The sequence below is a fragment of the Cynocephalus volans genome, chromosome 12 (genome assembly GCF_027409185.1).
Source record: "Cynocephalus volans isolate mCynVol1 chromosome 12, mCynVol1.pri, whole genome shotgun sequence".
Taxonomy (NCBI): Eukaryota; Metazoa; Chordata; class Mammalia; order Dermoptera; family Cynocephalidae; genus Cynocephalus; species Cynocephalus volans.
In genome coordinates this window covers 50,820,342-50,835,854 of record NC_084471.1, presented here as the reverse complement: position 1 = coordinate 50,835,854, position 15,513 = coordinate 50,820,342, and the positions used below count along the sequence as shown (strand labels likewise).

Here is a 15,513-nt window from a genome sequence, read left to right as displayed (position 1 = left end):
GAACACTGCTTTGAATTTTCATTTGTAACTTATTTTAAAATTCTGACAATCTATAATGATCCACTAAGTAGAATTGAGAAGGAATCTAGGGAGGATCAGAGTTAGGCTTCACAGAAATTTTAAAGACAAAATGGAGAATCAACATTTAAGAAAATAAACAATAGTGATTTTAAGAACACAAAGTTTAGCCTCTTACAAATGTTTGAGGTGATAGATATGCTAATTACCCAAATGTGATCATTGCACACTGAATAAATATACCCAAATATCACATTGTGCTCCATAAATATATACAGTTAACATGAGTCAATTAAGAAAAAATAAAAGGAAAAAAATGTTTTCAAAAAAATTTGTCTTTCAAGGTGATACTAGCTTTTAAAAGTTAATAGAGTATTATAAGCTTAGATTATATTAATCATAAATTATTTAATCTATGATGCTCTTTGGAAAGAATGCAGTTCATAAAAAGTATACTTAAATTTTGATCTCAGGTGGTTTTTCACAATGTAAAAAAGTGCTTTGCTTCCAAAATCCATCCACACTAGCTTAAAATTTCCTAAAGGCAAGAAACATTTTTTTAAAATCCCACATGAAACCTCAACATACCTAATACAAACATCACATACTCAGTGAAAATGTTTTAGTATACCTCTTGTGTCAAGTATACCCATTGCAAAAAAGGCTCTGATGAGTTTTTAGCTGTTCACATCCCACAGCTTCTACCTCCAAAACTGGAAGTTTCTCCTTCCTAGAAAGAGCACCGTAAATTGGCACCTACTCTCCCTTTATAAACTAATTGACCATGATGTAGAAAAAAAATAGTTTACTAAAAGGAAACAAAATGTTCAACACAGTATAGGAAATAAGCAATAGGAAAATTGTCCCCCATGGACATTTTCCTAAAGTACAGGCCCCTAAGAAAGAACCTACCACACTGGTCCCCTTTGCTGGTGAGAATGGCGGCTTAGTTAGGGTTCCCAGGTATTCCCCAGTGGCAGGATATCTTCTGAGAAAAATACTGTGACAGTGTTTGTAGTAATGGTTCTGCTGGGCTCTTTCTTGGTGTCTCCAAGAATAAAAAAGTACAAATATAGAGCTAGAAATTATTTTGGAGATTTTGCAGATTAGGAAAAATGAAGTCCAGAAAAGGGAAGTAATTTACCCCAGGCCCAACAGCTGACAAATAACAGTACTGGAGCCCTATCTAATGGTTTCCATTGCTTCTAAACCCAATTGCTGCTTTTGTAGAACTCAGAATCCATAATCTCACAGAAATTTTTAGTTTTATATTACTGTTATAGTAGAAATGGAGCTATGTGTGCACAGGATAAATATTCAGTGTTTCAATCATTAAAATAATATTTGCATAACATGTTGTTGAATTATTATATATAAAAGAAAATAACCAAATCTACTAAAATTTAAAATGTGTTTATATATTTTATATACTTTAAAAATGTTTAGCCATTTTGAAAATAGCTTCATTATCTTGAATAAAAGTGTATCTGTGTTTTAATAGTTTAACCAACATTTTTGAAACTTCACCATTATCAGACATAGTCCTAAGTGTGAAGATACAGAATAGAAAAAAATAAGTCCTTTTTCTCAACTTGCCAGCAAATAGGGGAGGCTGACATAAAACAGACAAGTATGATACTGTGCAATTCAAGCTGTGACATCATGGGGTGCGACGCCTACATCAGCAAGAGGGGCGCTTAACTGTGTAGTGAGAAAGAGAAGGTTCTCAAACAGGTAACACCAGACCTGAATCTTGAAAGAAGAAGACTAAGGAAAAAAGGGCATTAAAAAGAGAGAGAACAGCCTGTGCCCGACAAATAGGTGTGATAGCAGTGGCAAATGGCAAATTTTAGGAACAGGTGCTTCTGGATGTTTGCATCCCAGGATTAAGTGAGGATGAGAGCAGGCTGGGATCAGATCATGAAGAGCTTTGTACATCATGCTGAAAAGTTGGAATTTTATCAGAAAATAATGTGATGGTGTTAAAAACTTATATACCATAAATAAAACAGTGTGACTCAAATTATACTATAAAGCTAACGAGTTCCCCCCTCCCCGCTTCTTAATATCCAACACCTTGGTAAAACATCTGAGAGTAGAATGTGATAAAATCACCAGAATCTAGTTCTAGTTGTACAGCTGACAAAAATTTCAATTTCCTCATCTGTAAAATGGAGATCATTGTAGGGTGGATGTAAGAAGTATCTGAGTTAAGTCCTGTTGGCATTGGCATTTATGACAGTGTCTGGCATGTTGTAAACAATCAATATAAGCTGGCATCATCTTCATCATTATAAAAGACTGGATTGAAAATGGATTAGACTGCTAAGGGTTATTATTATTATTATTATTATCATTATTTTGGTGACTGGTCAGTACAGGGATCGAACCCTGGACCTTGGCATTATCAGCACCACACTCTAACCAACTGAATTAACTGGCCAGCCCAGTTACACTTAACTCTGAGGGTTAATTTTAACATCTGGAGTTAAGAGCAATTTTCTGATTCTGCTGAATCTATTTTACTTAGAGTAGTGGGTTTCTTTAAGAGAACCACTTTGTCAGAGGCAAGGCTAGAAAAAGGCATCAGTTAGCAAAATACTCTGATTATGTACTTGAGAGGAAATTTTCTGCTGATTTCATTGTCCAAAAGAATGTAAGAAAAGAAAACTTGAGTTTCAGTGGTTGAGAGCAGTATCTGGAGAAGAGCCATGTGCATGATTTGTTAGTTAAAAGTGGAAGAAGAAAATATCAAGATCCATAAATAGTAACTGGGTATAAAAAATTAACTTTTTTTTTTTTTTTTTTTACTTATTATTATTATTATCATTTTTTACTATCTAAGATGTTGCTGCAGAGCTGGGGGGAGATGGAGGGAGAAGGAAGAGGGGGAAGGGGAGGGGTGGGGCTGGCCCACAGGTGGCTCCTTCGCTGGCTTGGTTGCAGAAGGCAGGGGTAGTGGGGTAAGGGGGGGAATGGCTGAGGACTTTGGCTTCCCCCACCCCAGCTTGGGAGCCTGAGGGTCTTCCAGCAGTGGCTGGGTTGTCATTGGGCTGGATGCAAATGTGGGGGGGAGGGGGGTTAAAAATTAACTTTTTTTTTTTTTTTGCCTCCCTCTGTTGACTGGCAGTCCCCCCCAAAAGAGAGAATATATTATGCTTTTAATTTCTATTAGACTGTAAAGAATTACTTATAAAATATCCTTATACTCTAATGTCTGAAATTTTTTTTTGCTGTATTTTTGTTATTGGAATATTTTGTCATTGTGCCAAATTGGAAATTTGAAATATAGTTTAACAATTTCAATTCGGTTGTATTTAAAAATTAGGTAGGTCTAAATTAGATTTACTGTGTGCATAATGTCATCTCTCTATAAAAAATGGACTATATTTCAATATTCTATAGAATAATAGGTTTACTTTCTGTGTTCTATTTTGTTAGTGCTCCTATATCCCTCCTTGTAAGAGAGAAAATCAGAAGAACTTGGAAAATGTCATGAATTGGCAACAGTACTGGAAAGATGAAATTGGTTCCCAGCCATTTATTTGCTATTTTAATCAATATCAAAGGTAAGTCAATATTTACATGTGCATGTTGAAATTGTTTGTAGCCTCTGTAATTCATTACACTGATAAATCATAGATTGTATTCTCGTGGCAAAATGTACAACATAGAGATAGTTTCCACTTTTTCTAGCATGTAGTTAGGGAAACTCCTTGCTTTGCAGGTTGGAGCATAGAAAGAATCTGCAGGACAAATAAAAGAGAATTTGTATCATGGAGCTTACCCTCTGGATACAGTAACAAATGACACTGCCTTTAAGTAGGAACATACTAGTAGTGTTCCCCAAGAATTACACATTAATGCACACAAACTAAACAATGTGGGGATCTGTCAGCATTTTGGACTGCATCAAATCTTTCCTTTTTTAAAAAAAATTCTGATGAAATGTCAGTAAAATAAATTTACATCATTAAGACTTTACTTGATTTAGAGGGCACTCAAGTTATACCATATGAGTTGTATTAAGATGTTACCTTGGACTGGAACTCTTCAGTACCCACCCAGATTAATCATAGTAATTTATTCATCAAATATTTATTGAGTATTCAAAACTCCTTGCTGTAACATCTTTATTTGGATGTTTATTTGGATGTACGGTTACCTCAAACTTTCTCTTTCTCCCATAATCTCTCTCTGAGTGAATGGCACTATCATGCTCATTCATCTAATCCAGAAACCTTCGAGTAATTCTTAATTCAATTTTCTCCCTTACACTCTTTAACCTACATTTACCACCATGTTGATTTTACCTTTATGTTGACTCTTCAGTGCCTTCCCACTGCCATTTATTTCCGATCCAGCTTTCTCAGCTCTTTTAATGCAGCAGTCTTCTAACTAACAAGTCCTTCCACCTCGACTCTGCTCCGACCCCAGCCATTCTCCATGGTGCTGCCAAGGCCGTCTTTCTAACACATAGGTCTAATCAGGTTACTCCTTATAGTTTTCAGAATAAAGTCCTAACATCTCGGCATGGTCTGTGTGTCAGGTGCCTATTGCTGCATAACAAACTACCCTAAATCTTGTGGCTTACTACAATAACTCTGTATTATCTTTATGACTCTGTGGATTGGCTGGGCTCACATGCAGTCACAGGATGGCTGAAATAGCTGCACAGTCCAAGATGGCCCCCTCCCTCACATGCCCAGCTGCTGTGCAAGATGCCGCCTGGGTGCCTCTGCTCTCCCCTGCCCTCCTGGGCCCTCCTTTGCCCTCCTCCACTTGGCCTCTTACCCTTCAGTAGGCTAGATAGCCTTCCTTTCAACATGGCAGCCTCAGAGCAACATTTTAAGAGAGGCAGACCTTGGCTCTGGAATTAGAATAACATCACTTCTTGGCTGGCTGGTTAGCTCAGTTGGTTAGAGCGTGGTGTTATAACACCAAGATCAAGGGTTTGGATCCTCATACTGTCCAGCTGCCAAGAACAAAAACAAAAAAAAAAATATATATATATATATGTATATATATAGATATATGTATGTGTATATATATTTGATATATTATATGTATCACTTCTGACACATTCTGTTGGTCAAAGCAAGTCATGAAGCCAACCATATTCATGGGGTATTGCAGTAGACCTCACCTCTTGATAGGCATTGCAAAGGATTTGTGGCCTTATTTAATCTACTACAGCATACAAGGCTCCTCAAAATCTCACCCCAGACTACCACATCTTCAGCCTCATCTCCCTGCTCATACTCTTTGAAGTAGCTATTCTGAACTATGTGCAGTTCCCAGAAAATCTCATACTTTTATATCTATCCCTTTTTATTTGCTTCTCCTGCTTCTTGACTGCCTTGCTGAATACTCCTCAGATATGACCTTCTCTGGGCTGCTTTCCTTGATCCCCAAGTTTGGTTTAGTTGTGTCTCAACTGGCATGCCATCTGCTGCAGGTAATCAGAGAATTCTGACTCCAAGTAGTATAAACAATTAGAAAATTTATTATTTCATACATCAATAAGTACACAGGTGAACTGACATCAGGGATGTTTGATGCAATGACTTAGTAGGGTTGACAAGAACCTAGCTTCTTTCTGGATATCAGTTCTGTCTGAAAAGTGGCTCCCTTAATGGTTACAATATGGCTGCTGCTGTTCCAGGTGTCACAGCCATACACAACAGTATCCAAAGGCAGAAATAGCCTATCTTTTCTGGTATATTTTTCTTGGAATGAGGAAACCTTTTCCCAACTTCCCACAGTCAGCCTCTTCTCGTGTATCCTTGTTTAGAATGAGTTCCTTTGCCTACACCCAAACCAATCATGAGAAGAACTATCGGCATGTTGGGCAATGTCTCCTAAGTCACCCCTAAGGAGTGGTGCACACCTGGCGACATTTGGGAATGAAGAAGAAAGGGGATAGTATGTTGTGGAATGGTCAGAAGTGCCAGCTACAAGATGTGCCTCCAATGTTTTGTAGTCTCCTGTGTACACCTCTACCCCAAATGTTTGTAACCGTCGCTTCACATAACTAGGTCAGAGGACCTCATAAAAAATGTACCACAGAGCAATTAGATTAGAATCTCTGCTGGCTGAGCTCAGGCATTAGCATTTTAAAAAATTCATTCTAGGGATTCTAATATATAGCCAGGATCTGGAACCACTGCTCTATCCTCTCACTATACCCTTCACTGGAACTGTTTATGTGCCCATCTTCCTCACCAGACTGTACACTTCTTAAGGGTGTGGGCCAATCTTCTTTGTCTTTGTATCCCTAGCACCTAGTAAAATGCCTCGTTCTCAGCTGATAGATATTTGGAAAATGAATTCAGTGTGTCAAATTAATAAGGAGGGTTCTTTGTTTCCAAAGAATTAAGGTTTATTGGTGGAAACAGATGCATATGCAAATATAAATACGATTTTTAGGTAGAAATGAAAGGGGGAAGACCTTGAAAATGATGTGGCTGCAATAAAGAAACCAAGGCTTGACAATGTAAAGTAGCTTATGATAGTGGTGAGTTTGTAAGCTGGAAAGGTAGCTTAGGGTGAGCTTTCTAAAGGGAACTAATGCCATACTAAGGAGATGGTCTTTGTCACACAGGCATTGAAAATTCATGAAAAAGCTCTTTAGGACTGACATAACTAGATCTTTTGATTCAGAAGTTAACTGGTGTGAGTGTTGAATGTATTGCGTGGGAAAGGTCAGTTAAAGGAAGGAAGAAGAGTGTTGAGTGAAAAAAATAAGTTTTGGGTGGCTACAATGTGCCAGCCATTGTGAATGACATTTTATTTAGGTCACCAAATTTCTTATAAGAATTAATATTATAATATATATGATAGTATAATAGTTCTATGTACTAACCCCATTTCACTGATGAAGAAACTGAGCCTTAAAGAAGTTAAATAGCTTGCCCAACGCACACAGCTGTTCAGTGAAAACACTGGAATCCAGTTAGTTTGATTTCCAAAGCTCCTTCTATTAACCACCTGCTGGTCCTGATAAGGGACTTTGAAGGCCCAAACAAGAATAGTGTTAGTGTAAGTAGGTAATAGGGATCATATCAGAAAGACATTTTAGATTTAGACTCAACAGAACTTAATGGCAATGTAAGTGATGAGGAAAAGGCAGTTGACAAATTTGACTGAGTATGAGAAAGGGATAGTCCAGCTCCGAGTATGTGAATTTGAGGGACTCATAAGATATTCAGAAGATGCTTTGAAAGAGTTTTAGTCCAGGGGCAAAGGTCAGGAGCAGTGTTACAGAGATCTGGGAATCATTGGCACATAAGCTGTAGTTGAAGCAAAGAGAAAGAATGCATAGTGGGAGCACATAGAGCGAGAAGAGAAATGTTGGCAGACTCTTGGGATCAGCCACATTTAAGTTATAGGCAGAAGGAGACAGAGGAAGAGTGGCCAGAGGGTGAGAGGAAAGTCACTGGTTTTCACAATTAGTACTCTATAATGATCATTGTGAAACAGTTTAGGTACAGTATTAGGATATGGGGTTAGAAATCATTTTATATTAGGCTGAGGTGAGAATGTAAAGGCATTAATAAATACAGACTACTCATCCAAGAAGTTTTCCATGGATTATATCAGACTAAAAAGCTCTGTACAGCAAAGAAAACACTCAGTAGAGTGAAAAGGCAACCTAGAGAATGGGAGAAAATATTTGCAAGTCATACATCTGATAAGGGGTTAATCTACAAAATATATAAGGAACTCCTAAAATACTAAAAGATCCAATAATCTGATTGAAAAGTGAACTAAGGATTTGAATAGACATTTCTCCAAAGTAGACATATAAATAGCTGACATGTATATGAAACTTTTTTCAATATCACTAATAATCAGAGAAATGCAAATCAAATCCTCAGTGAGATATCATCTCACACCTGTCAGGATGGCTATAATAATAATAATTAAAAGGGCAAAAAGATTTGTTGAGGATATGAAGAAACTGGAACCTTTGCACACTTTTGTGGGAATGCAAAATGGTGCAACCAGTACACGATCCAGCAATCCCACTTCTGGGTATTTATCCATAAGACTTGTAGTTAGGGTCCTGAAGATGTATTAGCACTCTTATGTTCGTTGCAGCAATAGTCACATTAACCAAGATGTAGAAACAACCTAAATGTTCATTGACAGATGAATGGATAAAGAAAATGTGGTATATATATACGATGGAACGCTAGGCAGCCTTAAAAAAAGAAGGAAATTCTGCAATATGCAACAACATAGATGGACCTTGAGGGTATTATGCTAAGTGAAATAAGCCAGTCATAGAAAGGCAAGTACAGTATGATTCTAATTACAATGAGGTATCTAAAATAGCCAAATTCATAGACTCAAAGAATGGAATAATGGTTGCCAGGGACTGGGGGAAGGGGGAAATGGGGAGTTAGTAATCAATGAGTCTAAAGTTTCAGTTAAGTAAGATGAATAAGCTCTAGAGATCTGCTGCACAACATTGTACCTATAGCAATGTATTTATTGCACAGCAGCAATGTATTTATTGTACATTCAAAATTTTGTTAAGGGTATAGATCTCATATTAAGTGTTCTTAACACAATAAAATAAAATTAAAATTTGCTGTGACTGGAAAAAAGTTTGGGGAGGAGATGAGTAACTGAGAGAATCAGGAATAGGTACAGAGAAATGAGTCTGGAATGTATATAATAAATAAGGTAAAAATGGCACATGCCCTGAAGAAGATGAGATAGGACAAAATCAAAAGGTTAAGAAGTAGGGAGATTTCTTCTGTGAGGTGGGAGCCCAGTAACAGGGAGTAGCACCCAGAAGTCAGCACAGTTTGATACTGAACCTGCCACTGCCTGAATCAGGTGCTTCCTTGAAGCTTTCTGCCCTGGACCAGGAACAGGTTTCAGAATGTGGGTGAGCTTGAGCTTACAAGTGGAGGCTAACAGGATGCCCCATCCCACCTGCTGTCCTGACTAGCTGGTGATCATCTTAATAAACTTCCCCCTCGGCCCCCACTTGGCACTACGTTCTGTAAAGACTGCCTCCTCCAGACTGGGTTGCCTCCTGTTAGAGTATGAATTCTGAATACGCTGAGTAGTCGATCTAAAGGGCTCTCTCTCCAGAACAGTGAGGACTACTTAAAAAGAGCTAATCCTATTTTATATATTAAAATGAAAACTCATTTTCTATATTCTCACAGTAAATGTGTGAGGTTTTTCCACACCCAGCAGTTCCTCAATTCTCTGTGGACACCAGCTGGTGTCCTACAATTCAGTTCAATTCTGACACTACCTACCTGGAGTTAGCATCAGATCCCAGAAGTTAAAGAACTCAGTCCCGCAAGACTACCCTCACTTCAGATGCCAACTGCACATCTCGAGTGTTCACCTGTACTTCTGACCAGTGTTAAGTCAGGGGTTCCCACAACCCGCCTCTTCGGGTTTGATAATTTGCTAGAATGGCTCACAGAACTCAGGGAAACACTTTATTCTTACCAGTTTGTTCTGAAGGATGCAACTTATGAGCAGCCAAATGAAAGATAAGCATTGGGCAAGGTGCCCTCTCCAGGTGCACCACCCCCCCAGCACCAACCCAGTAGTTCTCCAAGCCCCATTGTGTAGTGTTTTAATGGAGATTCCATTACATGGGCAAGATTGATTAAATCAGTGATCATTGTTGATTAGGTCAATCTCCAGGCCCTCTCCCCTTCCTGGAGGTCATGAGATGGTGCTGAAAGTTCTTACCTTCTAATCACATGATTGGTTCTTCTGGCAACCAGCCCTGTTCATCCAAGAGTCACTTCATTAGCATAAACTCAAGTATGATTGAAAGAGTCTTACTAAGAATAACAAAAGATGCTTCTCTCACCCCTACTACTCAGGAGATTACAAGGGTTTTGGAAGCTCTGTGACAGGAACAAGGGGCAAAAACCAAATATGTATTTCTTATTGTGTCAAATATACCAATTATGTTAACCTTAGTACACTAAATTTAAGCCCATCATGTCTCCTTCAAAATGGATACACATTCCCTGTCCATCACCTCACTGTCCAACTCTCAAACTATCTAAGTGGGGGTGATCTATCAGAGCCCAGCAGTACTCAAGGCATGATTTTTAAGTGACTCTAGGAAAGCAGGAGTTTGGAGTTTGGCTCTTTTACCATGACATATGCGAGAAGAAATAAGAGTGCTGTTTGGAGGTGTGAAAAATGGCAGCTCCCTGGTGCCATCTACTCTTAGTACACTTTTTACTTCTGCTAAATATGACATAAAAGTAGTCTTAACTATATCGACTCCCAGATGCTCTTGATAAGATGAACTTTATATTTGAAGTAACCTTTAGATTTCATTTAAACACAGGAAATTAGGAAGAATAGTTACCAAGAAGTTTCCATTTTCAGGAAAAGGTGTTATTTTCAAAATCTAAGACAAAGATTACTGAAGTTTTAGCTTTTCACTTTTTAAGCTTATCGAGGCAAGCTTTGTTCAGGAGTAGAATCTGCAGTGGCCAGACCAGCCATCAGCAGCCATGCCTGCCACGGGAGGTCTGTCCCTATGTTGCCATTCCTCTCCTACACCCAGGAAGGATGCTACAGAGGTGCTGCTGGGGCGAGTTTATACCAAGGGCTGCATCCAATCACCGTCTTCCTATATAACGTTTCAGCTGTTTGCCTCTTTCCAACCTTGGGGCTCGCCATCTCCTTCCAGAGTGTGTAATTTTCTGTTTTATACTCTTTGTATGGGTAAGGCCACGCTTAGGCTCCCTATACCATTTTTTCTTTTTCTTAGACTTTCTCTGGCTTATCCTTTCTCAGCAAAACCCAATTTATGCCCCTTAACACATATGCTTTGAAATCCCCATTCCATTGAGAGAAAACTTCTCTTTAGTCTGAGTCTTTTCATACAATTTTTCTTTGTCTTTGCCTTAACTGACTTCTCCTTGCAGAAGGCACATTCTTGAAAAATGGTTTTTCATGCTCCAATTCCCTTTGTATCTAAGGGTCAGGAGGAGGGACCAGTCCTTACTTTTTGATCTGTTCCTTTTATGGAGAGCATAGTGCTTATCAATACAGTTTTGCTTTTTAATACTTTGTTTTTGTTATTTTTATTTTATTTTATTTTTTTGGTGGCAGGCTGGTACAGGGATCCGAACCTATGACCTTGGTGTTACCAGCACCACGCTGTCCTGAGTGAGCTAAATGGCTTGCCCCCAGTTCTTTGTTTTATACATCTGAGCATTCACAGAGCACACAGAGCAGGCTTACACACACATGTCAAATGAACAAACCTGGCCACAGCCCCTGTGTAGTCTCTTGACTTCACCCTTCTTTGCCACTGCCTTGGTTCAGGCCCTCATCTAGATTGTTGCAGTGGTTCTCAATTGGCCTTTCAGCCTTGCTGTTTCTCTTGTTTATCATCCACACTATACTAGGTTTTGTTTCGCTTTATTTAGGCCTCTATTTGATTTTGTCACAATCCTTGATTAAATTGTTCTGCCTTCTTATTGTCAATAGGATAAAGGCCATGTTCTTCCAATTCCAAATTCAACTTCTGCTGTCGAAATATGTGCCTATCATGGGAAACAAACAACAGAACAGCAGAAAAGAACACCAAGAGCAAAGAGTAGACATGGTCTCTGCCCTCATGGAGCTCATTGTCTATAGTCACACACCATTAGATGTATAATTACAAAGTAGGGTAATGCTGAGAGGGAAAGCTGAGGGTGCTGCTAGGAGATATTATAACATGGTGGGGAATTTCAAAGACCTGTCTGAGCAAATCATAATTAGATCAAGACCGGAGGATATTCAAGACTTAACTAGTAGGAAGTGAGAAGAAGCATATTTTAGAATGAGGTGCCACCATGTACAAAGGTTCTGAGGCAAAAGAGAACTTGGGGAGTTTTATGAACTGAAGTCGAACGTGGCAGGAGAGCTGTGAGCAGGTGGGAGAGGTGCTGACACAGAGGGGGGACTGGGCGGGGTTTAGATTTCTCATGACTGCAGTGAGCAGCCAATGACTGGTTTTAAGTAGGGGAGGGGTGACATGATCTGATTTAAATGTTTTGACTTACTACAGCTGCTCTGGTCACCTTAGGTTACTCAGTGGTAACCTAAGTTACACAGTAGTTCTAGGATGAACCCTGGAACCAGACACTTTCTAGTGGTGTGGTCTTTGGTAGGTTACTTTAACCTATCATGCCTCAGTTCCCTTTGTAGAAAGGGGACATAATATCAATGAGATAGTATGTGCCTAATCCATAGGAATTCCTATAAAAGTGTTTGTTATTATTGTTTTTATTACTATTATTAAGATTCACTTCAAATGTAACCATCTCACCCCTTTTCTGGTATAATTTAATTACTTCCTCTTCCGTGCTCCCACACTACCATAGTTGCTTTTATCACACTGTTGTAGAGTGAGTTCAATTCATACTTTTGTCCTCTTACAGATTATGAATTCCTTAAGTGAAGCAATCATGTGACATCAGGCATCTGGGTTTATGTTTCTCCTTTACCACTGATTAATTGTACAACTTTGGGTAAATTGTGCAACTTCTCTGTCTTGGTTTCCTCACCCACAAAACGAGGGTAGCATTACCCATCTTAAGGGTTTTTGTTTTTGTTTTGTTTGTAAGGATTACATCTTCAAAACAGTGAGTACTTAGGAAATGTGTTTCTCTTTCCTTGCACTGTAAATTTCTAACAACTAAGTTAGAAACAACTAATCACTTTGTTATTCACAGATGGAGGCTTAGGTGTTAAATAAATAATAGGGATTCTATTAAGAAGTACAGCAATAGAACACTCACACAAAAACTAAGAGAGATTCGTTGTTAAATATAATAAGTATGTTGCATTTCTGATACGGAACAGATATATCCTAATTTTTAAGTTCATTCAGTGTGTTTATCCTGTAGTATATGTTTTTGTCAGTTTTACTCTTAGCATTTTAAAGAAAACCAAACATAATATCCTGAGCTCAAATTAGGTAGAGTGCTCTGCAGAACAGAGTTTGAAAGCTATTAAAAGAGAAGATTAAAAGCAACTGATTAAAAAGGACTGCTCATTTACTTAGGGCTTAGTTTTCTTATCTAGAAAATTTGATAGACTGATAGATTAAATGATCTCTAAGATTCCTTTAAGCTCTCAAGTTCTGTGGCTTTATGATTCTCTGATTCTGAAAGGCTTGTACGATGATAGCTTAAGATATTAGATAAAATCCCAGTGGTGGAAGAGAGAGAAAATTATCATAGAGCTAAATGGTTAACAGTCTGGAGCCATTTAATGGAGGAGCAGACAGTCCTCCTACCTCAACAATAATTGAGTTTCATAACGATCACACTGAGTCATCAGAAAAGGTTAAATTTGGTTCAACATACTCTCCTTAAAAGGCAAGGAAATATGTAATGCATTTTTAGAATGATTTTACCAATAATATCTTTAATATTTCTATTAATTTTTATTCAACTTAAAAAGTTAAGCTTCAATTATGTGGCAAATTCGCTTATGTGAATACCTGATTCCTTTCCATGAAACAAGCAGTACCATTTTAGGGTACTACGAACATCTTCGTGCCACCAAAAAGCTTATCACTCTGGTATCATGTTTTTACCCTTTTCAGTGTCCTAGATTCCACTAATAAAAATGCCACCATTTCAGTCATTTACTCTTTCATTTATTCATTTTTTTTTTTTTTAAGTTTTATTTTGTCGATATACATTGTGGCTGATTATTGCTCCCCATCACCAAAACCTCCCTCCCTTCTCCCTCCTCCCTCCCCCCAACAATGTCCTTTCTGTTTGCTTGTCGTATCAACTTCAAGTAGTTGTGGTTGTTATATCTTCTTCCCCCCCCCCCCCCGGTTTTTGTGTGTGTGTGTGTGTGTGAATTTATATATTAATTTTTAGCTCCCACCAATAAGTGAGAACATGTGGTATTTCTCTTTCTGTGTCTCTTTCATTTATTCAATAAGGATTTATTAATCAGCTGATAACCTGCTATGTACCAGGCATCAGTGGTCAATGATTGTTACAACTTTGCCTCTGTCCTTGAGGAACGCACTGGCTAGTATGGGAGAAAAACATGTAAATAAGTAATTGGAATGCAGTTTAGTAAGTGCCATAATGTTTTATGTATATATATATATGAGGGTACTTCAAAAAGTTCATGGAAAGATTTGCATTATCTTTTAATTCTGTTTTTCCATGAACTTTTTGAAGTACCCTGTGTGTACATGCATCTCATACACACACAGACATACAGACACACACACACACAGCATAGTGCCTTGAATGGAGATAAGAAGTGGAGAGAGAAGCCTTCACAGAGGAAAAGTTGAACTTTAAAGAACGAATAGTAATTTTCCAGATAAAGATAGGGAAAGGGATTTCAGGGAAAATAGAAGCATGTCCAAAGGCAGTAAGATTTGAAATATCATGTGCAACTGGAACACCTGTAAGGAACTTCATATGCTTGGAGAAAAAGTGATAGATGTACCAGAAGAGGTTGAATGAGATAATACTCTGCCTTTATGGCATGCTAAGGGGTTTAGACTTTACTATATGTGCCATGGAGGAGTGACAGTCACATTTATGTTTTAGAAAGACCAGTCTAGTGATGGCTTGGAAGGTAAACTGTATATAAGCCAAAGTTGCAGGAATGACAAAACAATTTGGAGATAACTGCACCAGCATGGACAAGGGAAGAAAAGAGCTTGGGCAAAGATTCATGTGATGCATCTCTAAATCTGGAGTTCAGGTTGGGAAGATGAAATTGGAAGATTTCTGGCTTTCTGTCCTGGGTGACTGCATTGGAGGGAGCATCAGCTGGGGGGTTCTTTACTTTCCACTGCCTCCTGCTTCTACTACCTTTGTCCAGGAAGAACAGTGGATTGATGCCAGGAGAGCAAAAGCCATCCTGCAACTTTGAGGTGATAAGCAGGAGGATGGATGTCCACACATTAATAAGAGTAGAGCAGAAAGAAGGAACCAGCTGCCTGCTCTGTCATGGAGCAGCTGCCCCTGCCCTGGCCTGCCCACCTCTGGATTTCTTATTATGTGAGATAGCACTTACATGTTTAGATATATGCATCTGAATACATTTATAATCAGTATGGTGAAAAGCAATTGGTCAATTGTAGTTTATTTTCCCAATGTCTTTGCATTCTAAAAACAGATTTAGCTCTGGAAACAGATGAAGCTCTAAAAACAGACATCTTTTAATATATTTACATGTTGAATTTAATTGTACCACTGGCATCTAAGTTTTCCATTTTTTTTTTTTTTAATAGGACAAATTACTAAAGGAAAAACTTTGTTTTACTAGCAGGCTTCTTAGGATACAAATGGCAGGGGCGAGGAATGGGCATATAAAGATGGAACCATAGGGGCTTTCCAGTTAGTTCAGTTGGTTAGAGTGCAGTGTTATAACACCAAGGTCAAGGGTTCAGATCCCTGTACCGGCCAGCCACCAGGGAAGATGGGAGTAATAACAATAATAAATTCC

At 38.4% G+C, this 15,513-nt stretch overlaps 1 protein-coding gene across 1 annotated transcript in view; it reads left to right on the top strand.

Moving 5' to 3' along the window:
- KCNMB4 (potassium calcium-activated channel subfamily M regulatory beta subunit 4) overlaps positions 1-15,513 on the top strand; it is a 59,316-nt gene that overhangs the window by 25,977 nt on the left and 17,826 nt on the right. Inside the window, exon 2 of the mRNA XM_063076202.1 lies at positions 3,460-3,587. Within this exon, the coding sequence (XP_062932272.1) occupies positions 3,460-3,587 (128 nt within the window). The remainder of the gene's footprint in view (positions 1-3,459; positions 3,588-15,513) is intronic.